At 42.8% G+C, this 25691-nt stretch overlaps 1 protein-coding gene across 2 annotated transcripts in view; it reads left to right on the top strand.

Moving 5' to 3' along the window:
- ZFYVE1 (zinc finger FYVE-type containing 1) overlaps positions 1-24931 on the top strand; it is a 28553-nt gene extending 3622 nt beyond the window's left edge. For both annotated transcript variants that reach the window (XM_064462389.1, XM_064462388.1), the window contains exons 4-13: positions 12864-13368; positions 15287-15501; positions 17624-17730; positions 18689-18797; positions 19360-19457; positions 19563-19680; positions 20021-20191; positions 20941-21121; positions 21634-21747; positions 22812-24931. In XM_064462389.1, the coding sequence (XP_064318459.1) occupies positions 12864-13368; positions 15287-15501; positions 17624-17730; positions 18689-18797; positions 19360-19457; positions 19563-19680; positions 20021-20191; positions 20941-21121; positions 21634-21747; positions 22812-23044 (1851 nt within the window). In that variant the 3' untranslated portion in view covers positions 23045-24931. The remainder of the gene's footprint in view (positions 1-12863; positions 13369-15286; positions 15502-17623; positions 17731-18688; positions 18798-19359; positions 19458-19562; positions 19681-20020; positions 20192-20940; positions 21122-21633; positions 21748-22811) is intronic.
- Positions 24932-25691: the final 760 nt, after the last annotated feature.

Raw genomic sequence — 25691 nt, 5'->3', positions numbered from 1 at the left:
GGCACAAGTCGGAACAGAGGAAGTTCCAGCTAAACATGAGAAAGCACTTCTTTATTGTGAGGGTGACAGAGCCGTGGCACAGGCTGCCCAGAGAGGTTGTGGAGTCTCCTTCTCTGGAGACATTCAGAACTGCCTGGACGCAGCCCTGTGCCCCCTGCTCTGGGTGTGCCTGCTCAAGCAGGGGGGTTGGACAAGACCTCTAGAGGTCCCTTCTAACCCCTGCTGTTCTGTGGTTCTGTGACAGTCTTTACAATGCACTGACATAGAAAACACTATGCATGACACCAGTGACTGTAAACTGAGTGACTGAATTTCAGGTGTAGTGGCAGTCCTAAGTTTGTATGCCTCTCCTAAGCATACACACACATTTCCTTGTAATGCGTGGCTGATGCAACTATTACTTTAAGATGCAGACTTTTCAATAATCTTCATCTAGCCACTAGAGCAAGCTCTGAAATGCCTTAGAATGGGGCTGTCCTGGAAAGCTGTTTGGAAGCTGTGGCTGTGTGTGGCTGTACCAGTTTAAGTTATCTTTATACTTGTGAATCTGTAAGCCTTATTGAAGCAGACTTTTGTCTGCGTCTTGCGAGCAAGTGCATTGCTATTTAAATGTCATGGGCAATAAAGCCAAGATCCTTATCAGGATAGCAATAGTCCTTTATCAGATCATAGCAATTTGATCACAACAGGGTTGAAAAAGCTCTCCAAAAATGATCTTGCTTCACTATCAAGATGTTGAATCAGAGCTCTTCCATCTGGGGTGATTTTTTCTTCCTCATAGCTGAATACTTATGTGACATCTCACAGGCAGTATTAAAGCAGTTTGAGAGTTTGCAATTAAAGTATTTTCTGGCAGCTGGAACTTAAAGAGTGCTTGCTATTGTAGTGTTGTTTCTGCTAGTGAGCATGAGGACCTTTATTTAGAGAGGGCTGTCAGATGACTAGCTGGCTCTGAAGACATCTTCTGTAGTGTCTTTTGCTCTTGATAATACCTAACAGCCAGTTGAGCTATAGAAAAGTGAACCTCAGTCTCTTCTTTTGTACTTGTCCTTAGCAAGATTATTGCTGATTACCTGGGGAGAAATCCTTAGAATGTTCTTTATTTAAACCAACTTTTTGTCCAAAAATGCCAAAAGAGTAGTAAATTGAAATGAGGAGACTCAGCGTTTGAGGGTGTGTGGCTTTTTAGGCTTGAGCAGGCAGAAGAAGGATTTATCAGATTTATGGAGTCCACCTATCTTTAACCACCTGTTCTCTGACCTTTGGAACTTGAAGATTTTTGCGTTAGTTAGGAAGTAAGAGAGGAAACTCCTGATTTGCCATCAGTGGTAGGTTCTGCCACAGCAATGTTAGTGACAGTCCTACAAAATGAGGCAGAACTAGTTATGCTGCTGAGCAAACACAATGGATCGAGATACTCTCCAATGTATACATGTTTACAAACCTCTAACTTCAAAGTAGTTCAATGGGATGGGAACACAAGGCAGAGATTTTTCTTTTTAGTTTCCTTTGGAACTTGGAGGAGTTAAGCTCAAGTGGTTATATTTCATCTCATTGTTCCTGTTGGCTTCTTGGAGGTGGTAGCTCTGAAACTGGAGGACATTTATAGTGTGTAAGCAGTGACTGAGCTAGTTCCAGATCCAGAAGCAATGTGGATTAACCCGTAAGGAGCTGTGCCTGAGAAAATTAATTTAGCTAGGAGGTGGAGATTCTCAGCTTTAGGCTTAGCACTGCCCTGATACAGCTATGATAATTCTGGATCTGCATAATTGTCTTTGTGCCATGTTGCACAGATGTGCTGGCCTGCTCAGAGCTACTTTGGAGCTTTCTGCGCTTTGCAGACATAACCATAAGCTCAGAAAGCTGAGGGCTTCTTGTGCTTGTTTCAAATCCACTTAGTCAGGAAAGGTCCCATTTTAAATCACTGTTTGTGAAGCAGTTTGTAGAGATGGTAACTTAAGTTCGTATCTGTGAAATACAGGCTTCTCTGTGATGTTCATCATAACAGCGCTATACCTGAGCCCCTCAAAGAGGTTGGTTATCTCATGCTAAGAAAATGCTGTTAAAGGTTAAATCCAAGTTTGCACTGCAAGGCTGTGGAAGAACCACAGAGAAAGGCTGTTCCTTGTTGAGTCCAACCCCAGCTGTCTTGCGCACCATGCAGCGTGATGCTTTGTGACTCTAGTGAGTTAGTCGCCAGCCATCTTGACCTAAACCACAAATTTTCCTTTCCTTATTCCAGGACTTATTGCCCCTCATAAGACTATATTGATGACTTCTGTCAGAAAACAAATCTTCCATGTTTTACAAATTGGCATCACCTGCATTTTAGACCCTGTTCTAGGTCCTTTTTCTAAGGCTGTATTGCGCAGTTTCTCTTTACACAGACCTAAACTTTTTGCCTTTCTATTGCATATCTAAAGCTGAAACTTCAAATTGTTCTTGATAACTGCAGCATCTGTTTGTAAATTAGCTCTAACATAGTCTGTCTTCGTTGCTCATCTCTACTTGGAATGATATTGTAGGGATTACTTCCTCAGTCAACTGCGTCAGTCTTGTCGCTGCTTTTGTGGACCTGGGGGGGTGTTGGTTGCCAGCCAGCTGAACATGAGCCAGCAGTGTGCTCAGGCAGCCAAGAAGGCCAATGGCATCCTGGCTTGTATCAGGAACAGCGTGGCCAGCAGGAGCAGGGAGGTGATCCTGCCCCTGTACTCGGCACTGGTGAGGCCGCACCTCGAGTACTGTGTGCGGTTTTGGGCCCCTCAGCACAAGAAGGACATTGAGGTGCTGGAGCGTGTCCAGAGAAGGGCAACGAAGTTGGTGAAGGGTCTGGAGAGCAAGTCTGATGAGGAGCAGCTGAGGGAGCTGGGGTTGTTTTAGTCTGGAGAAGAGGAGGCTGAGGGGAGACCTTATCGCTCTCTACAACTACCTGAAAGGAGGGTGTAGCAAGGTGGGGGTTGGACTCTTCTCCCCAGTAACAAGCGAAAGGACGAGAGGAAATGGCCTCAAGCTGCACCAGGGGAAGTTTAGGTTGGATATTAGGAAAATCTTTTTCACTGAAAGGGTTGTCAGGCATTGGAACAGGCTGCCCAGGGAGGTGGTGGAGTCTCCATCCCTGGAGGTATTTAAAAGAAGGGTAGACGTGGTGCTTGAGGATGTGGTTTAGTGGTGGACTTGGCAGTGATAGGTTAGCGGTTGGACTCGATGATCTCATGGGTCTTTTCCAACCGTAATGATTCTATGATCTTCTCTTTGTGTGTTCGACTCAAACTGTGTGCTGCCTTTTTTTTGTGTGTGTAAATCCCCCAAATAAATCTCCTGACCTGCTCTGTCAAGATGTCAGCTTTCTTTTCTTATCTCTGTCTTGCTGAATTTTCAAGCAAGCATCATTGTGCTGTTGATAGTTCTGCCCCTTGCACACAGGAGGCACTTCCCTTAAGACCTGTCATGGTTTAGCCCCAGTCAGCAACCCAGCCCCACGCAGCCGCTCGCTCGCTCCCCCCTGGTGGGACGGGGGAGAGAATCGGAAGAGTAAAAGTGAGGCAACTCATGGGTTGAGATAAAGACAGTTTAACAGGTAAAGCAAACGCTGCGCGCGGAAGCAAAGCAAAACAAGGAATTCATTCACCACTTCCCATGGGCAGGCAGGAGCTCAGCCATCCCCAGGAGAGCAGGGCTCCATCACGCCTAACAGTGACTTGGGAAGACAACCGCCATCACTCCCAATGTCCCCCCTTCCTTCTTCTTCTGCAGCTTTATATACTGGGCATGACATCATATGTTACGGGATATCCCGTGGGTCAGTTTGGGTCAGCTGTCCTGGCTGTGCCCCCTCCCGGCTTCTTGTGCATCTGGCAGAGCACGGGGAGCTGAAAAAGTCCTTGACCAGTATAAGTGCTACTTAGCAACAACTAAAACATCTCTGCATTATCACCGCTGTTTCCAGCAAAAATCCAAAACATAGTCTCATACTGGCTACTATGAAGAAATTTATCTCTATCCCAGCTGAAACCAGGACAAGACCTTACAGAACCAATTCATTGTTCTTGATTAAAACTCTGCTATACTCGTGGATCTATTAAGAAAACCACAGCAAAATACAAAAATTGAAGTACGACTCAGGATAGTTGTTTGGAGTCCTGATACAGTCTGCTGTCTGTTGAACTTCTCCACTGGTCCGTATCTGTCTTTCTCTTGTACTTACGTTTATGCAGTTTCTGGAACAGTTTCCATTTCTGCTTTGTCTTTACATAACGCCTTTTGCAATAGAACTCTTTAGTATAAAGCAGTGAGTTATGTATTAGTCGTACAGTGAACTCTATTTAATGCTGCTTCTGAGGTAGGGGAGAAGGAATGCTTAACAACGCTTAACAATTTGGTATTTTTATCTTGGGGAACAGATGTGGAGGGTTCTTACCACAGGATCAGAACTTGCTTGTATGTCACTAGTGGCTTCTACGCTAACAATTTGTTTGAAGTCCTAATTAAGGACTCAGCATATATACTTTATAGAAGTAAAGTCTTTCATTGACCCCAGACTATAGGAGAAATGCTTGATTGTTATTAGTCTGCCTTAAAGAGTTCACTGATCTTTGACCAGAAACTAGCTCTGCCTCAAGAAATTACCCGATCTCTTGGTGCAAAAAAAAATAAAAGGTACTGACTCTAAAGCCTGCCTTACCGAGGAGACAGGAAAAAAGGAAGTTTTTCCTCTAGCTAGTCACAAAAATAATATCCACAGCACTATAATTTTATGTGGGAGAAAGGAGCATACATTTATTACTGGGTCTCCCCTGAGTGTACTGACTATGAGCTCCTTTTCTTCAGTCAGCAGGGTCTTTTTATTTTGCCAGTAGACATCTCAGATTCTTAAATCCAGCTTCATTCCTTGAGTTCTTTTTATTCCTGCTAGCAGGGTTAGACACCTAAAGGATTAAGCTCTTTACCTCAGAAAATACTGAGCGGGATCTATATAATGCTTTGCAGGCAGTTTAGATGAAGCAGAATAACCCATAGCCCTTATTTAAATGCAGACTGTTTAATACTATCATTAAATAACCAGCCTCTAACAGCATAACAGTCCATGTGTCCTCCTCTGTCCCCCCTCGTTATAAAGTTACAGGTACAGAGTGATAACTCTTTAGGGGTGCTAGCTGCTTTGCTTTTCTCACTCCCACTGTAAAGCTGATGAAAGTACTGTGATTTTCCCTTATTACCTACTGATTTGAGCCTGGCCAAAGTCTAGAGATGAGAGAGTGGAGAGTCACTGGGAATGCTTTTTCTAGTCAAATATTCTTTGTCAGTCAATGCAGGCTAACAATGTCTTCTCTCCTAAGAGAAGATCAGTCTCTTAAGTCTTATTGCTTGCTGCCATAATAGAAAAGCATTTGTATGCATAGTAGAAAAGCATTTGTATGGCAAATAGTGCTAGTTCCAATGACGCTCTTGCTTGATTTGCTGTTGGGGGAATGTCTTTGTTCTGTGCTTTAGGGTAGCACAGTCAGCTGTAAGTGTCTGGGAATTTTAGTCGGCATCCTGTAAACTGAAGAGTCACAGCTGGTATGTTTGCCATGGATGTAAGGGAGGAAGAAGTGTGGAAAGATCCAGGTTTTTTAGGTCAGTGTGATCTGTCAGATCAGGATATGTAATTTCTGTCCCTCGTTGCTGTTGCTGTATTATTGATGAGTTTTCCTCCTCTGTGTTTCAGAGAGGTTTTCTTGCCGAAGTATTTTGGGGAGTTTGCTGTCCTACACTCCAGGAATTTTTCTCTTATTACTTTGCTATTTTTCAATATTCCTCCCATCCCAGTCTGTTATCAGTTTTGCAGTTCCCTCTCCTACATGAAAGTGCACTATTTTTCTGTCCTTGGAATAAAGTAGTAGAAAAACTACCTAGCAATTACAGGTTAGGAGTGTTCTTTTTTTCCACTGGACATATACAGGTATTTTGAAGACTATTTTTAGAAGATGGGAGAGGATTAATCCATTCAACAAATGCACAGCTCCTTTAACAGTCTCAGGCTGACTCCTCTCTAATTTGAACAGAGCCAAGGAAAATATTGCTTTTCCTTGGGAAAAGCTGTTCTCCTGGGCTGTAATTGAAGTAAAATCTCTTGTTTGCTTCTTGTCTCTTTTGTTCATATGCTGAAATGAGTGCAGGTGTGGAAGCAAAGGAGAGCGTGTTATGGGTGAGAGGAGCTGGTAGCAAGCCACTCTGGAACTACCCACTGTTGGATTTGGGGAGTTCCTGAACTTAGTTCAATTCCTGAACTAAAATACGGTTGGTGGGGGGAAGGGGGCATTCTAGTGCTTCCTCTGCTGTACCCCTATTTCCACTTATCCAATGAATCCTTTTGGGCTCCTGGGTGCTGCCAGCAGGAGCAGGATGCGAGTGCTTTGGGGTGCATTCAAGAAAGAAAAGAGAACTGACGGCTTGCTGTCCTACAGCCCTTTCCACCTCCTCTACTTTCTCACTTCTGCAGAGGTCACCAGGAAGCAGATGTTGCCGCAATACACCCTTTACTTTTTTACCTGGGTTGCTAATGCCTTGTGTTAGGATCGCATAAAGGCAGAAGTTTCACGGTCCTTTGGCCTGCCTGTCAAAACACCCTGCAATTGGGAAAATAACCAGAGTAACTATTTTCTAGGAAGAATTGGGTCTGTAATGCAAGTGAGTGTGTAAATGCCCCTCTTGACAAGGACAGTGCTATAAGGTAGTGTCCGTGCGGGTGATCTGGTTACCCTTAGTATTGAGGAAGACTAATAGTGAACGACTTCATGCTGTAACTGACTTGCTGTCTTCTGGGCAAGTTGCTTCACCTGGATGTGGTCTCTGCTTCTACAGCTGTGACATTGGAATGGTAATTGGTAGCTGTGTGGCTAAATTAACATCCATGGAGAACTTGAAAGGTACTTGGGCTACAGAATAATGATTTCTGCTTCATTGTTTACTGTTCTCTTTAAGAGTTAGATGGCACTCTGAAATTAGTGTTATTTCTGCAGGAGTTGCATTTACCTTGAAGTCTTTATTTGTTCTGAGTTCTTGCAAAAGTGGTTTTTCAGCCAGCAAACAGGTTAATGGGCTGTCTAGTCTTACGACTGCTTTGAGCAGTTTCATGTAAGTCAGCTGTCATCTACAAGGGTAACTTATCTGGTAACAATATTTCTGGTAGCAATATTTCAGCCAACATTGATTCTTGGGTTAGGGAGGAATCCAATCAAAATGAATTGCTTCCTATCCTCTTATGTTTTTTCCACCACTGACTTAAAACCTTTGAAATAGGGTCTCTCTCTTTGGGTAGGGTTGTTAAACAGGATTTAACTCTATTTCTTTGTCTCTTTCAGGAAAGAGTCCTGTAATAAATAGACGTGGGCTTTGGACATGGGCAGCTTCCTTCACTGCAGGAATCTGTAGGTCCTGTCGAGACTCATTCTGTTAGGCTCTGTACAAACCCATGAAAATACTGTTCCTGAATTACTTTGCCAGACCTGTGTGAAGGAACAGGATAACTTTGATCTGGAAAAGATACTCAGTTCAGGGACACTATTTTCATGGGTGTATACAGACCCCAATAGAACAAATCTCAACTGAACCCATAGGTGGTACTGCAGTGAAGGCAAATAAGCAGGTACAGAAAACATCAGCGTAGAAAACACCCCTAAGACAAATGATTTCCTTTGGTCAAGCCAGACTTGTATGCAGCATGGGGAATAAGACCAAAACTAGGTGAAGCTGAGGAGGAGTTGCTGGAGTAAGCCAGCTGCATTTCCTTGCATTCATGCACTGCCTTTCTGGGAGCAATTGTGAGGAGCTCTGCAGAGATGTGAATTTTGGTTGCAGCACTGTACTGTGGTGCAGGTTGTTCTTCTCAGAATTTGTCTTATAGGCTATATAGGTTTATCTCTTGTTTTCAATGTCCACTGAAATTCTGATGTAATGACCTAACGATAGGACCTGGGACTTCAGGCATGCACCCAGAAGACTTTTGTGTGAATCTGCCTCTGGATAGGAACTCAAGTTTTTTAGAGTTAAAACACAGCTGCCAAAATTTAGAAGCTGTGTCATAAAGAACTGGTCTGTGTTGAGGTGGGCTGATCTGACAGACTTGTTTCCAGGTTTAATGCTTCATATGATACTCTGTCCTTAAGATCAATTTCCTAAAATTGTCTCAGTTTTGTGTTTTAGAAGTTCAAGGCTGCTTAAAAGGTTGCAGATCTTGCTTTAGCTTGCTTTGTTGTTTCTCCCTCTGGTTTCAGGTGTTTGAATTCTTGTAAGCATTATCTTTTTAAAATGTTTTATGAATTGTGAGCAGAATTGCTTGTATTGCCAGTGTTAAGTAATGCTTTAAGGGAAATATTTTTTTCCCCACTTAATTGTTTTGACTGCTTGTACATGAAGGCTGATTTGTTCCAGATGTTTGCAATTTTATGCTGGTATATATTTGGATGTGCTGCTGCAATTCTTGTAGCTTGTTTTTCCATTCATTGAAAAGTGTGTTAAATTTATATCCTCTTGACTGATTTAGTGGTCATGTATCAGAAGATATTGTCTTGTGCTGGTTGTTGGACGTGTCTAGTGACTCATAAATTTAAATATTTATATGATGGCATCTTGATTACAGAAAATGTATTTTAGTTATTAAAAATACTCTGTTAAAATCAGGTCAAGCAAAGAGTAAGACTTTGAAATGCAACGACGATATAAGTCAAAATGACAGTGTATGACTAGCAAATGAAGGCGCTCTAGTGAATACTATGCCAAGTACTCTTGATTTTTGTTTTGAGCTATTGTGTCGTCGTGGCACAGCTCTGGCTTCGTGCACTGCTTCCGTGAATATTAGCAGGCCTTAAAGGGTTCATAAAGAGTTTTAAAAGGAGAAAACTGGAAAAAAGATCTGATTCACTTAAGGTGTTTATTTTGCCTGGAGGCAGAGTTAAAGTTGTATGAGTACAGGTCATTGGAAACTTCGTTCTATTTTACGGATTTTGTTCCTAAGCTTTTAACATATTATTGTTTTAATAACGTTGTTTCCAAGAAATTCATAGGCAGGAATGTAATTTTAGCAGTTCTTGTTTCTTGTCTCTTTCTAAACAGTTTTATTTTATTATGGCTCGGATCTAGCAAACTTATGTTAGGTATAATAGATTTCCAAGTATGGGTGACAAGGAGGCTTCAGGTCTAGATGTGTTCCACGGCAGTGTGGTATGAGTTTTTGTGTCCTCCTTAAGAGAGGATTTTAGCTGTGAAGTTCTGTGGGTTTTTTTCTGTTGAAGACCTTCACCTTCAACTTAGCTCAGCTTGGATGGAGTGACTGCATGGGGGGCTGGATGACAGTTGCTAACAGAAATGTAGTTAAAACTGAAAAGTAGGCTAACCATGATTTTAACCTATGATGGAATAAAAACTATTATTTCTAGAAGAGAATTTTCTTCTCTTCTAAGATCTATAACAAAAGTGTAAATGAGTTCTGATACTAGAAATGGCAAAATAGAGAAGGGGCTGGAGAGATATGCTTCTTGTCTTAGGTTAGACATACAAAGTTTTCATTCTTAATTGACCTTGCTGTGTAATTTAAGTAAGGTTTCATGTTTACTCTCTGCTGTTCATGTCAGATGTGGAGCTCTTGGGCAACGTGGGAGAGGACACAGCTATGGAAACGTGTCTGTTGCACATGCAGCAGAAGGCGGTACCATGAAAACTTCTCTAGAGGTGGAAGCAAAATGGAGAAGTGGGACTTAAGCCCAATAGGGATTAGTATTTCAACACACTTATTACACCCTCTCTGACTTTAAATGTCTCAAAGACTGTTGCTCAAGGGAAGTAAATTTGACCGCTGATATGGGGATTGTTGTGGATGGTTTTCTGAGAGTATCATCCCTGTGCTTAGCAGTGGTTAAAGAAGACAGGTGCACAAGAGCAAGGAACACCCATGATATACAGGCATATTCAACAAAACAAAGGGTGGGGTTTTTTGTATTGGTTTGTTTTTTAGTTTTGTTTCTTCCCTGTACCACACGCATGGGGTTTATTGTAACAGGATGTTGCAGGATCCAAAACTATGGCTAGGTTCATAAAGGGGTTAGACAATCTTCTAGAGGATAGGTCTACTGGTTGTCTACCAAGCATGATTGTCTAGATGCATCTACTGCTCAAAGTCCTTTGACATCTGACTACTGAAAGCTGGTAAAGCACACTAGGAAACATCTACTCTATTCATGTCTAAGCTTTTTCTCACACATTACCAAGTCCTGTGAGGCACAACATTGGACTAGCTGGATTTCTATACAGTCTTGTGCTCCTGAGTGACTTGTTTGTCTGAGTCACTCCTGAATTTTGTCTTGCAAGGAAGTCTGAAAGAGCCTAGAGCCTTAGAAGGGTGTAATACTCAGTGCTTTGGGCATTTGTTTTGATATCCAGAGTAACTTTTCTGCTGGAGTGATCTGGTTTATTGATCTGGAACCAACTTTTCTTCTGTCTGGCTCAATAATCCAAGTCGTCTTCCCACAACAAGTTGCCCTGGCATCAGCAGTTGTTAAAGCACATTGAGTGTGAAAGAAGGCTGGTGGTGTGGACATTTGTGTTAGCTCAGTTTGGGACAATTTTAGGTGCAGTGGGGTATTGTGTTAGTTGATTCCTGTTTCTTACTGGTGAGAGTGCATTGCAGAGCTACTACCCTTATCCCTGTGGTCCCTATTGTCCTTTGTGTCTTCTGACATTACTGACTCTATTCCTTCCACATACTCTCCTAAACTGATACCAGAATAATAACCAGTGCTGTCTGAAAGGCCTTAGTTATTAGTTGTCCTGCCAATACTTAAGCAGCTGTTTGAAGTCTGATATTTCTTGGGCTGTCCAGGGAGTCTATAACCAGAATGATCGGGTCTGGTCAGGCACTGACTGGCAAAAAGAGGGTCTGCAACCCTTACGGTAAGAAGTTTGGAAGGTGGACGTTGATACCAAAAAAATCTGGAGAAGAAATTATTCTATTCTTTTTTTCTTACATACACATAACACTATCATATTATCAAATCTCTGAATGTTTTTAGAAGCTATCCCATGAACAAAGAACTTCCTTTAATCCACAGAAACATCTCCAGAGGCACTGAGAAACTGCATCTGTCATCTAAACTACCTTCCTGATGACAAGCTAATAATCAGAGCTACCAAAAAAGCAGACCCTCTCTTGTGCATGTGTAACTTGAGTGTATCTATCTTGATGGTCTCCCACAGACACCAGAAAAGATTCTGTTGAGAGCATTTTGATTTCTTTATTTCCTGTTTTCTTCCACACTGTGAGGCTGCCTTGAATCCTTTGAGTCCGTGAGAAGCCAGTGCAGCCCCACAGTCCACAGTTTTTCTTTCTGAACGCTGTTCCCAACCACAATCTGGCACACTGGTTGTTTTTTATTTTTTGGCACACTGGCTGTTTTTTATTTTCCTTCAAAGTCTGGATGCTGCTGATAGATTTGACCAGAGCAAATGGGGCTGGCTGAGCCTTAAATTAATTTGCTGATCTAAGAATAAACTTGTTCAAAGAAACCATTTATTACCTCGTGGCTTCTGTGGATCGTGTATCATGAGACCTTCCAACAGTACTTGTGAGGGGGAAGCAGCCAAGGAGCTTCCAGAAGTTGAGGGGCAGGCAAGAGGGGATGGCAGCCCTGCTCCTTTTGGCTGACTTGGATTCCTTGAGGAGGGAATCGTGATGGAGGAGGTGAATTTAATCCTTTTCAAAAAGTGCCTCTGTCATATTCTTCTCTGCCACATAATATGTGGATAAAACCTGTTGGAAGAAAAAGCAAGTGATAAACAACCATAGCCAGAAGGATGAAACCTTTGAAATCCAAGGCCATATTCTGCAACAAAACCAAGACAGGCTTTTGTATAGACCCGTAACCTGTTTCATTGCTTGTTTGCTGTTCCCTGTTGCTTTAGTATCTGCACAGAAAATGCCCTGTGTTCTAACCTAAATAGCATAACTCTTGTTATTTAATCTGTGTGAGGCCAAAGAGGAGTACCTGCTGAAGGCTGTCTACTCTTTTTTGGTTTCGTGTTTGTGTGTGTTTCATTTTGTGGGCGTGTTGTTGTTGTTTGTTTGGGTTTTTTTGTTGTTGGTTGGTTGGTTTTTTTAATGAAAGCACAATACAGTAAATGATGAAATGGATCATGGAGGTAGTTATGGCACTTCTGTAAAAGCCGGTTTGACCTGCTTTTGACCACCTGACTCTGGTGCACAGCTTTGCTTTCTTCTTCTCTGCTCGTCTGTCCACCTGAAGGATCTCTCAGCTGGAGAGCAGTGGGAGTGGGACAGGCTCTATCTGAGAGCCCCTGGCTGTGGATAGATGCAGCACAGCTACACAGAGGAGCTTTTTCTCCCTAAAAAGGTGCTCCAGCCTGTGTGGATGGGGCAAGTTAAGGTGACAAAAGCACTCCTGTTTTGCACCTGAATTTGCGTGCTTGTCTCAGGAGACCAATGCTACTGAGAGTGTCTGCTGTGCTCCCAGTGGCTGTTCTGGCAGACTTGGAAGTAGGGTAGCGCTCCTTTCTCTAAAAAGACTGCCTCAGGGAATGGGGTGAGGTACAAGAGGTTTCACTAGACAGGTAATCATAGTGAGGCATCACTTCCAAAACAGCTATGTGATGGAACAGCCTGAATCCCGTTAATGTGTACATACCACAAAACTGTTTTCTTATACTTTTGCTTTGGACTTCTTGGTGCCCCAGAAACTTATGTTGAAATCTGAGCAGGAAGTAATCACTCTCGTTAATCTTACGAATCCTGAAATCAGCTGTGTTTTCAGTGTTGTCTACTCCAATTGCATAGGTATAATATTTATAATATTTTTTCTTTTTTTTTTTTGAAGGTAAGAAATGAAGAAGACTTTATTAAGAAACTGGACTGCAGTCCTGACCAGCATCTAAAGGTAGTGTCCATCTTTGGAAACACAGGGGATGGCAAGTCTCACACCCTTAACCACACTTTCTTCTATGGCCGGGAAGTCTTCAAGACATCTCCAGCCCAAGAGTCTTGCACAGTTGGAGTCTGGGCAGCCTATGACCCTGTCCGCAAAGTGGTGGTAATTGATACAGAGGGCCTCCTGGGGGCCACTGTGAACCTGAGCCAGAGAACACGGCTGCTGCTGAAGGTCCTGGCCATCTCTGACCTTGTCATCTACCGTACTCGTGCTGATAGGCTTCACAATGATCTCTTCAAATTCCTTGGTGATGCCTCGGAGGCTTATTTAAAACATTTCACCAAGGAGCTAAAAGCTACCACAGCCCGCTGTGGCCTAGATGTTCCTCTGTCAACTTTGGGTCCAGGTGTCATCATCTTTCATGAGACTGTGTACACCAAGCTACTGGGCTCTGGTGAGTAGGCAGTAAGAAACTGAATTACAATGTACTACACGTTATCTATAAACTATCAGGCTGTATTGAATATTCAGCATTCTTTACTAGCATGTAGAAGATGCAGTTTGGGTTTTGCTCTCACTTGTTCCAGTCTAGGAGCCAGGCTATGGAAGTAACAGAGCATTCCCTGATGGCAACCTGACTACCCCAGATGAGCTAGAATAATCCTTTTAGCCAGATGGACATGTAGCTGGACCAGTACTGACTAGTCATGATGGGAGTCCTGCCAGCTGTAGGGAGGGGTCATCATGCAAGATCACGAGCATGGGTGAAAGGCAAAGGTGAAAACTGAGACACCTTGGGATTTTGGCAGGGATGTGCAGGATCCTGTTACAAAAAAAATAAAATAAACTTCGTAGAAACTAGGATGGGCATGAATAATGAAATTGATGAACTTCAATACTCACAGTACCCTCATTCTGCTATTTTAAATTCTGTGGACCAGTGTCATTCTGAGGCTAGTGTGAGGTTGGGACTGAGGTGGTGGTGGCACAGAGCTGATGGTTTAACACCACTTTTCTCTGTGCAAGTATCTGATATGGCCAAAGCAGCAGGCCTGGCACACTATTATTCCTGTTGCTTTCTGTGTTTTTCTCCAGTATTTTCAACTTGGCTCATGCCATACTAGATTATGCGTATTTAAATTGTGTACTTTATTTGTATGTCTGAGTGAAATGCACTGTCCTATAGAAGTCAAGCCATGTTTTGATTTTGAATATACAGGGGTGTAAATTCCTTTTCCTGGCCCCATTTTTTCTATGTGTCAAAAGACACGTTGAAACCTTTCTTTTTTCTGTCCATTTCTGATCCTTTGATGAGCAAGAGCCCTAATGAGTTGCTCTGCAGCGGCTGAGGCTCAGTCCTGCTGTCTGTGAACATCTGGGAGTTTTCTGCTGTGTAATGCTACAGCAGCTCCTTGCTGGACCACATTCTTATTTTGGCTTTTCCAACCAGTGAGGTCCTGAACTGGTAGCAGAACTTGGCATTCTTTCTGGTTAGTATTAGCGTGCCTTCTTAATTACTTTTAACTGCCTTGGCAGTTACATTGGTGTTACATGCTGATTTGCTGATCAGCAATTTAGAGTTTCATATCATTAATGAAATTTGCTATTTCAGCAGGTTGGATTTAGTGACCCATAATGATAGTTGCACCTGTGTGCTAAGTCAGGGTAGTAAAAAAATTATATTTTTATGATTCCTACTACGATCAAAAGGGATAGGAAAGAAAGGTGGATTTGCAGCAAGCTGTAACTATCTGTCTCGATGGATAATTGAGATAAGTGTGTTTAGGGCAGGGAAGAAGGGTCCTGCCTTATTCTGAAATGTACAGCAGATACTCGGAAGCAGGCAGAAGAATGTGGTCAGTGTTGGAGTCTGACCTGATGTGGCCAGTTATGAAGTGCTTCACTGGGTACAAAGGGTTGACAGAGGCTCAGTCTTCCTTGCTGCAGGTTTGGCATGGAGAATAAGCAGCCCATGTAAGGTTCATGTCCTCCACTTATCAGCTGCTACGACTAGCTATACCAAGTTATGGTCTGGTGAGAAGAGCTAACAAGTGTGCTGACATGGAGTTTCCTTATATTAGGTCATAAATTGCTTCTTACTCTGGATATCTCTGTTTCCAAACCTAGATATTTCTGGTTTTACCTGTTGAGCTTGGTCTTTGACTCTAAAGCTGTGTATCAAAAACCAGAGACTGCTTTTGGAAACAGTTTGTTTATTTTTGTACTTGTAAAATATAAGTAGTGCATTCTGGATGTATTAGAAGGTTTGATTAGAAAAACTAGCACTGTGTTGCCTACGAAAGCACTGTGCAATTTAAATATTATTTTAAACAGCCAGTTGTTTATATACTTGCTGATACTCTTATATATAGATCATCCTTCTGAGGTTCCCGAGAAGCTCATTCAGGATCGGTTTCGGAAGCTAAGCTGTTTTCCTGAGGCTTTCAGCTCAATCCACTACAAGGGAACAAGGACATACAATCCTCCAACAGATTTCTCTGGACTTAGGCGAGCTGTAGAGCAGCAGCTGGAGAACAATACTACTCGGTCACCTAGACAGCCTGGGGTTATCTACAAAGCACTAAAAGTAAGTGGAGATGAATTTGTCCCAATATTTATTTGTATTGCTGTTGCTAGTAACTGTCAGTTGCAGCTAATAAAGGTAGAGCACATGAACCAGTGATGGAGATTTGCAGATAGATATCTGGCGATAAAGCAAGTCTTCCATGAAGATGATGATTTTTGTGTAACAGCCAGGTAGACTGAGTAATTATTTTTACTTTAAAACAGACAGACCCCTTAGCAAAGACTCTGAAAAGGTAAGAAAAGTTGAGGAGCAAAACAGAGCAAAATAAAAATGCTGAGCCAGGAAGAAACTGACTGGGGAAGAAAAAAATAACTGATATTGTGAGTGACAAGCACTTAATGACAGTGATTTACAAAGAGGAGGTCCAGAAGGAGTTATAGGTGAAATTCCAAAGGATGGCCTCAGTACAAGGAGAGGGAATGCAGGAGACTTGGAGGGAGTTAATGGTTGGCAAAATCTAGCACTGAGTGTAGTGTAACCCAAGGGCTAGGAGGCACAAAGGAGGAAGGAGATGTGCTCGTAGCTAGCAAACAAGATGGGCTCAAGCCAAATGATATATAATTTCAGAGGTACAGCATCAGATCAGAAGGCTGATGAAGAGGAACTGGAGAGAGCTGCTGGTGATTTTCGTAAAAGTTCCACCTTGCTAGCATGTCAGAGGGGTTTTCAGGTCTTCAAATTTGCAGTCTGTCCTACAAGTTTCCACACATTGCTACCATTATGTGATTAGCATAATATTTTTTGTTGGCTTGAAAAGCACAGCTGTCATCAGGGAGGGGTGGGCAGAGCTGGGGCATATCTGCAGAAGAAAGTAGTGTTAGCCGTCTTTTCTGCTAGTCACAGCTGTTGGAACAGATAATTCCAGCTGCTCTGTATTTGGGGTAGCTGAAGCACAGAAGGAAATGCCAGGGTGGTGTGTACACAGTTCCTTGCACTACGGAGCAGACAGGCAGCAAGGGGAAAACAGCTCGGAGTGGTTAATTCCGGTTTGATTTCTAGGAACTTATTGCAATAATCAGGTAATGCAGTTTCAGATATAGCTGCTAATGTACTTAAATTCGTGTCAAGTAAAGTGGTCGCTTTGTTCAGATCACTGCTGACAACAAATTAACATTTTTTTACTTCACTTCCTGAGGAAACAAGGCTTCCTAGAGATCTATGTCCATCTCCTCTAACTTTTTAATCCATTGGCCACTCTCAGTCAAGCTTGAAAGAGATCTTAAAGATAATTTCTTTGAAATTCTATTAAATCAGATGTCTACTTAGAGATCTTATCTAAGGCAAGCTGTGGTGAGAGATATATGTATGTCTGTGTGTATATGCAGTCAACTGTTGTTAGACAGCAGAGATGTTCCCCCACGTTCCCTGGGAGGGAGGAAGAGAAAGAAAGGCAGCCGCTATAGTTACCTCAGCTGTAGGAAGAGTTTCAGTTAGACCTTATGCCTTCAAAGACCTCCATCAAGAAAAACCCTAACCAACTGCTTGTTCCAGTGTTTACTACTTTTTTTTTTTTTAACATAACACCCAAAAGAACTGAAGAAGCGTGCCAAGGCTAAGGACTGGCTTGATATGAGAACAGATGCTCCCAGGAAAGGGAACAAATCCCTTTGTCTCAGTCTTGCAGTTTCACCAGAGAAGAGCAATTGTTCAAGGGACCAGAGGAAAGTTTAGGGCAGCACTTTCTGGGCTGAGGGGCAAAGAATATGTCCTCATGTACTGTGAGAAATAACTCCAAGTTTTCTTCTAGCAGTTGGCAGAATGCAAAGCCCTTTTAGCAAGCACCCTGCTGTTTTGGGCATGGGTTTTGTGCACAGAGGTGGATGCAATCTTCTACCACCCGTTTCTGCTGTAAAATTCAAAGCAGAGGCAGGAAGAGAGGAGAAGAGTAAGTGTCTTACAAGCATTCAGGTCACTTGTATAGAAGTGCAAGGTTGTCTTCTTGCTTGGTTTCTAATCCCTGTCTTTATTTCCAGGTTAGTAAGATGTTATTTGTTAGCTGTGTACTCTATCTCTCTCTGCCTCCCCTCCAGTAGAGTAACTTATTCTTTTGCTTGCAAAAGACTTCAGAAAATGTGTGCGTTGCTCTCAGTCCCTTACCAGATCATTCTTTTCTGCTTGACAGGCTCTGAGTGACCGGTTCAGTGGGGAGATCCCCGATGACCAGATGGCTCACAGCTCCTTCTTTCCAGATGAATATTTCACATGCTCCTCTGTGTGCCTCAGCTGTGGGTAAGTAGATGAGAAACGCACCCTCGTCGTTCTAGAAGGTAGTGCTGCTCTAGTCTGCAGCCATAGAACATAAAGTTTCCATGACACCTTAACGCCTGACATCACCTATCATCAGCTAGTACTTCCAGGAAGAATTTGCTTGAAATTCAAATGTTGGTGTGAATTGGATGGCAGTTATTGCTGCATCCCAGCTGGATGCATGGTTGTTGCCTACTATACTTTTGTGTATGGCTACAAGCCTGTTCTGCCCATATCTTTTCCCCAATGCACATAGGGTAGGAAGAAAGGAGTGTCTAAAGAAATCCCCTGAAATTCCCTATGATGATTTTTCTGGCCACTTTTATTAACTAAACCATATAAAGAATCCTAAAGCACACATCATCGTGGGCTTGGGCTGTGTTCAGTGACTACATCTAAGTGGAGCCCCAGGTTTGATTAGAGCTTGGCTCATAGCTCTCTGGGAGGAGCCTGAAGATTGAGCCTGGAAGGGCAGTAGATGGCAGGCAGTGTTTTGAGTCTGTGAGATACAACAGCAGTGTGATGTTATGGCTGATTATGCTTCTGGAAACATTCTTTCAAATGTGGTATAGTGCTATGTTCCTGCTCTTTTATGCTCATCGGAGAACTTCTGGCAGCTCCTTGCAAAGGCTGCAGTGTTAACTCTGTCCTGGTCAATTTCCAGACTTGGTTAGTCCTCCCTAAAATTCTCTGTGAAATTTAAATTGGCTACAAGGAAAATTTCCTGCACTGAACTGTTTTGTGGTGCTGCTTTGTACTGTGAAACAGTTGCTACACCTCCTTCCAAAGACCCTGCCTTTCAATGATGTATGTATGGTTTTGAAAATGGTTTGGAGTTCCAACGCCTATACAAATGCAAGATAGTAACATAAATTAACTCCTGGTGACATTGGTCCTGTATTTAACAGCATCAGCTCATGGTTTGCTTTTGCATACTCAGGTGTGGCTGTAAGAAGAGCATGAACCATGCAAAGGAAGGAGTCCCTCATGAATCCAAAAGCCGATGCAGATATTCTCATCAGTATGATAACAGAGTCTACACTTGCAAGGTGAGTAGTGACACAAGGACAAGGTCTGAAGAACAGAGAAGGAAGGGATGGCCCAATAAATGAGGAATATCACAGGCATGTAACTGTTTTCTTGCATTTTTTTTTTCAAATGGGAGAAGTGCTCATGGCCTTGACAAGGAAAATTGATTCCCATTGAACTTGTATTTTTGCTTGGAGGGGTCATCAACTCTGTGTGCTATGTGTCATTTGCTAGTTAAATTGCGAACCCAGCTGCTCTCAAGCCGAGTGATACTAACCTTCTACACGCTTGATGCGGTTACTCTTATTTGCTTATGCCCATTGCTTGGTATTAGTCAGTTTTTCTGAAGGACGTGTGCAGGAGGCAGGAGAATGTTCAGCTACCATCATGGTTTTTATTGCTGTAGAAATATTTCCATGATGTCACTGTTTGGTTTGGTTTTTAAATCAGTTCTGATGAGTGTTCTCCTTTGCTGCAGAGACCACTGTACGCCAATTATACGCTTTACATGGCCAAACAGCTGCATGACCCGGAGTCTGGGATTTCCAAGAATGCAGTTTTAATTGAGCCTTTGTGTTATAGGCCTGTTATGAACGAGGGATGGAGGTCAGCGTGGTGCCAAAAACCTCTGCTTCCACTGACTCCCCTTGGCTGGGCCTTGCCAAGTACGCCTGGTCAGGGTGAGTACTGCAACTAGGATATCTCTGCTTTTTGTTGCCTCTGTACTGCCTGGTGCGCTGAACTTCCAGTATCTCACTGAGGTAATCTGTCTTCCTCTTCTGCAGGTATGTGATTGAGTGTCCCAATTGTGGGGTGGTGTACCGCAGCCGACAGTACTGGTTTGGCAACCAAGATCCTGTGAACACTGTAGTGAGGACAGAAATTGAGCATGTCTGGCCAGGGGTGAGTCTGGTTGATGGACAGTCTTTGTGTATGTGTGCAGCTACACACGTGTTTATGTTGGTGGTTCTGGACATTGATGGAGAAAATGGATTGGCTTTCATAAGAGCGGGCTTGCAGTCGTCTTTTGCTATCTTGAAATAGCTAAGTTGCCAGTTTATGAACACTTTGTGTGAATGATACATCACTGAAACCTACCTATGTTTCAAAGCAGGGCTGGTGAATTTTTTTTCGCATGCTTGCCCTCCAGTTTAACAGGAGCAGTGGGTCGCAGAGCCATCTGCTTCTAAAAAAATGAGTTTCCCCTGTTTTTATTCTCCAATGAATATCCATTTCATTCCAGACTGATGGATTTCTGAAAGACAACAACAATGCAGCCCAGCGTTTGTTGGATGGGATGAATTTCATGGCACAGTCAGTATCTGAACTTAGCCTGGGACCCACAAAAGCTGTGACCTCCTGGTTGACAGACCAGATTGCCCCAGCTTACTGGAGACCCAACTCTCAGATCCTGGTAAATAGCAGCTGCTGTGGAGAAAAGCTTTGCGTAGCTAAAACCCCTTGTCTTCATCCTTTAAGTAATGTAGTATTTTGCAGATTTCAAATGCTTCTTGCTTTAATTCAGCAAGCCCTTCTCCTACAATTTTGAGAAAACTGAAATGCTTTCAGCCCTTCCCATTCTTGACTCAGCCAGAGGAAGTATGAACAGAGACTCTGCCCAGCCCTGCTAAAGAGGCTATTTCCTCCCTACTTCTTGTGACCTCCTGTCCCAGCAGTATCACAGAATTCCTGGCTTGCATGAACTTGCTCTTCAAAGCAAAGAATCGGCATCCTAAATCTGGCTATTGCAGTTGATAGTACTATTTTTATAGGTGCTGAGATTAAACTCTGGTTTCATACCAGATGCAAAAAGTTGGCCCCGACAAATCAACTAGAAAAGGATTTGCTGTGTCTTGCAGGAAACAAATACTTCTTCAATGAAAGATCAAATACCCACCATTCAGCCCTGCATGATGTGGCTGTAATTATTTGTGATTGTGAATGATGGGATCGTAGCAATCTATTGGCTTAACCACTGTACATCTACCTGTCTGGATCACTCCCTAGGGTAAAGTTATGAGACTGGTAGCACTCAAGTCTCGGGTGTAACTATATTTTTCTATTTTTCACAATTTCAGTCTGAGTCATGCCATCCTGGTATTATGCACTCTCTTTCTATTAGGAAGATGAAACCAACAGTTTTTCTTTCTATGTTCTAATTAGAGTTGTAATAAGTGCAACACACCGTTTAAAGATAATGACACTAAACATCACTGCCGGGCCTGTGGAGAGGGCTTCTGTGATGGCTGTTCTTCTAAGACCCGTCCGGTGCCTGAGCGAGGCTGGGGACCAGCACCAGTGCGTGTGTGTGACAACTGCTATGAAAACAGGGGCATCCAACTAGGTAATTTTGAGTTGATAGTGACAGAATTATCCCTGGGCAATAGTTAGTCTGAAGTCTTTGTCCCTGACTTCTGGATCACAACCATTCCCATTGGAGGTAGACAGTGTTGTTCAGACTGGGCTTTGGCACAGAGTTTTCAGTAGGGAAGCTCAAGAGCTCAATGCCTTTTGGCAGGAAGATGACCCTTGCAACGAGCTACCAGATATCTGACCCCCTGACAAAATTATTTTCCAATTGGATCTTTACTTTGTTTTTCCGTCACCTGCTGATGGTATGGAGCTAGCATCAGAGCAGGGATGCTGCTGCTTCAGCAGACTGTGGATTTTGTCTGTTATTGCTGAAAAGAAAGTGAAAACTGCAATCCAAGGCTGGGGATGTGGGACATAAAGGCTGAGGAGAGGCTCCAATCTGCCTTTTGGGTTTGCTGCTGATTTTTGCTAATGTAAATTAAGTGAAACTTGCCAGAAATTGTGCTGGACTTGTGTTGAAACGTTTACTGTTGTGTCATGCAGATGTGGCTGAGCTGCCTTCAGATGAGGAAGGGGGAACACTTATTGCTAGGAAGGTGGGGGAAGCTGTGCAGAACACTCTTGGAGCAGTGGTGACCGCCATGGACATTCCCTTAGGTGAGCTCTGTTCTTTTCTGGTAGTTTGTTTTTTTCTTCTTCTTTCATTTCACAGAGCAAAACTTCTGATTAAACTTCAAGAGTTTGTGTGACAGGTTGGCACCTCCACTATGATACCGCTGTTGGTTGAGAGTTCTACAGCCCCCTGCACCCCTCTCACTTGATGTTTCCTCTTGATTTTCAGCACATTGTTTCTGCAGTTCATACCTTCTCTTTTTTCCCTGTCGTTCAAATCTTGTGTGCACCAAGCTGTGAGTGATTCGTGCTCCCCTGATGCATCACTGCAGTGACCCACCAGCTTGAGTTCCCTAAAGACTGGCCAATTAGGAAGTGTTTTATCAGGTTTGGTTTTCTTCCAGAGATGCTGAGTGCCTTTTAAGTGTGTTCACAGATACTGCTGGCACTTGGTACTTCTGCAAGGGAAGGCTGAGAATCTGAAGCTGTCCAGGTTGGTAATGATGGGAAAGTAACCAACAGTGGGATCTTTAATGGTGAGCTTAGTACGGTGAAAGTTTGCTGCTCTTTCATGTGCTAGGTAGCAGTTCGGGTATGTCAGCAAACACTTTGCATTTGAATCTTCTATTGTGGACCTGACTTCCTACTTGTTGCGCAGATCGTTGTTCCACTGCTTTGCTTACAGCATGTCCTGCCATCATCCTTGTGGATGTTTGTTGTCTGAACGAAGAATAAATCTCTTTCTCAGTTCAGACAGTACATGGGTTTCTGAACGTTTGGTTTGGTGACTGTGGTTTTTTTGTGGCTGCAGCTGAAACTGAAGGTAGGGAAAAGCAAGTGTCTCAATCTCTGGAAGAGTCTGAGTAAGGGAAGATGCCACCATTTAAGGAGAAACAATCTATCCCTTTGAAGAGAGGTAGAATGTGGGAGAATAGCCTAACTGGCTACATGTGGCACTGAAGTGTTCTGTCAGTAGGCCTTCTTTCCCACAATGGCAGTGGTATGGCTTGCAGCGTGCGAGTACTTCCTCTGGAGCACGTTCCTGGCATGCTCACGTTCAGATTTTTCTTCTCGCTCTTTCTCATCCCCCCACCTCACTTCCTCCATAGGTCTAGTAAAAGATGCTGCCCGACCTGCATACTGGGTACCAGACCATGAAATCCTGCACTGCCACAACTGCCGGAAGGAATTCAGTATCAAACTCTCCAAACATCACTGTCGGGCCTGTGGCCAGGGCTTCTGCGATGAATGCTCACACGACCGCAGAGCAGTTCCCTCTCGTGGATGGGATCACCCAGTCCGAGTTTGCTTTAACTGCAATAAAAAGCCTGGTGACCTCTAACCCCAGGCCATTCTTCAGATCTCTGCAATTCCTTATGTTCTCAGGGTTACAAATGAAAATATCTGGTCTCCCTTTCACCTCTTAACCTGTTGCAGCCAGAGTGCATGTTTCCAGTTTCTGGCCTCCTGTCATGTTATATCCATCTTGGAACGCTGGGAATGAGCTTATGTTCAGCCTCTACGTTTTAATTTCAAATTAACGGGAAAGGGAGGGAGCTTCCCTGTAAATGAGCAAACGAAAATCCAGTGTATTTTATTCCAATTAAAAAAAAATAAATCTATATCTATCTATGTATAATTCAGTATATTAAGAATGTGGTTGGCTAATGGAGCTTTGAATATTCCTAGTTCAAATGATGGATGGTGTTGTTCCTTACTATATTGGATCAGACTTATGGCCTTCTGATTCTTCTTTTGGAACGTCTTTCTGATCATGATGTCCTGTGAGGAAGGTTTGGACTCTGTGTTGCAGGGAAATCTCCAATATTGAGGTATGAATTACACCTGGTAATTCAACCAACCCTACATCTGGAGGTGTTGTACGTTTGGCCGTGGAAGATTAAGCCCAGATTCATTAGCAAGTTTGTTTGAACTGTGATATGAGCAGTGGTCTTACAGTGCAAGAGGCATCAAGTTGAAGTAGAGACCTCTACTGAAGTAGAGACCAGCAGAGCTCTGAAAGGTAAAGCAAATCATATGGCACAAGACAAAGCGTTCTGATTTTGCCGTTTCAGCTTCAGTACCAGATCAAAAGATCGCAGGGTCTTGCTCTCCCTGATAATGTTCTCATGTACTCAGGTTTTCTTCGAGTTTCTCTGCCAGCTTGTTGCAGTTAAAAGTTTTGTCCAGAGCAGAACAAGAGAACAAGATACGTAGGCAATTCTAAAATACGAAGTTTGTGTTGTTTGGTTTGTGATGACTTCTTTTCCCCCACTTTTTACATGAACCCAGAGTCTCTGGAGCCTCTGTGTTCTCAGATGTGGTTGCATAGAAACTGCACAGATTTGACTTACCTTTTTTCTAATAATATGAACTTACAAATCCACCTGGAAAATGGGAACCTTTCTCCTTTGCTCCTAGCAACTGGCACTCACTGGACTTCATCCTTTTATTAAAGGACTGCAATGAATTCACTGACTTTATTATCAAAAGCACCACTTAACCTAACTAATACTGTCTTGTACTGTGGATTTGTGGTTCCAGTTATAAGAAGTAAGAGACCATTGTGGATTGAACTGCCTAAACTTCTCCCTTCTTGGCTTACATAAACAAGAATTCTTCCACCACATGAGTTGTCTCCTCTTGGAGTGGCTGGAGTTTGATGCAATGTCCTGGAACAGTGGTATTTTTCTCTCCAGCTTATTAAATGTGCTCTTGTGTAGATGAGTGCCCAACACCCTGTTTCTGGACTGTATATTAAATTAACTGCTATAAAAGACTTTATCTTCTGAACAAGTGTACTGACTTTTTCCTTGTAACGAGCAGTTCTCACTTTGTCTCTGAAAGAACATACTCGGAAAGTGATTTGCAGCTACGTCCAGCCTACACACAGAAGTAAACTTGGAAGATGTTCCAGGACACCTCTGGTACTCGCCGAGTTTACTGGGGATTGTCTAATGTTTTTGTAAGCAAAGTCTGCCATAAACTGACAGTTGCCCAAGGGAGGGCACAAGTAGGTAGAAATCCTCTCTTGAAAGACATTCTGCACATCAAGCATAATTCTGTGCTTCAAAGTTTTTATTTTTTTAATGGGTGAGCAATGTGGTTTTGGTTTGTAGGCTGTGCCCCGTGTGCTGTTTATGCATGTAGCTTTACTACCATGTTAATGCACAAAGAGAAAGCAGCCATGACATTCCTTGTATAAAATCTTTGGCATCTGTTTCAACAACTTGTCTGGGTTTTTTTTTTTTTCCTTGTCACAGCCAGAATTACTGCTCAGTCAGAGAAAATATTGTCTAAACATTTCTAGTATATATGGAGTCTTAGTAACGTAGCAACCTGTCAATACGCAGAGTCCATCCTTGATTGATTATCCTGGAGCTGAATCTTTTATGCTGTTGCTCAACAAAGCAAAATCTCATGTGGTGCTTAAACTGGAGCAGGCTTGGTGTTACCCTTTCTGGACAATGTTGAGAGGATTGATTGAGTTCTTTGTTTTCCAAAATGAAGAAAATAGCTGTAAGGTTTAAGATCACTGTTGTTTTCTATATGCAAGAACTTTTATTTTTTCTGATAGTCTTGGGTGCTCTGAGTATGCAGAGTACAGAGTATGGTCGTTAAACAGTTTAGCTATTTAAAGGGGATAGATGCGTATTTTAGCAGAGCCCAACACTATTTGGCATTAACACATTAGGATTCAATAAACAAAAGGGCTCGAAACAATGTCTGTGGACAGAAAGCTCTGCAGGAAACTTAAATGAAGGAAGTAGAAATCCTGAAAAAAATCAGTAAAACAAGTAACATGGGAGCATCTGGTGCTCGGGGTGGGACTGTCAGCCTGAAGAGAAAGGTTAATCCTAGCAGTAAAAACCTGTGAGGGTTTTATTCCTAACCTCTTCGGAGAGATGCTTCATGTGCAGAGGTATTGGTAGCATCTAACCTGAGTGAGACTTTGCGAAACCTGTCAGCAGTTAACAGCAACCTCGCTG

Source organism: Phalacrocorax carbo, chromosome 10, assembly GCF_963921805.1.
Source record: "Phalacrocorax carbo chromosome 10, bPhaCar2.1, whole genome shotgun sequence".
NCBI lineage: Eukaryota > Metazoa > Chordata > Aves > Suliformes > Phalacrocoracidae > Phalacrocorax > Phalacrocorax carbo.
The sequence above is the reverse complement of the archived record's forward strand: the minus strand, read 5'-3'. Positions and strand labels throughout refer to the sequence as shown.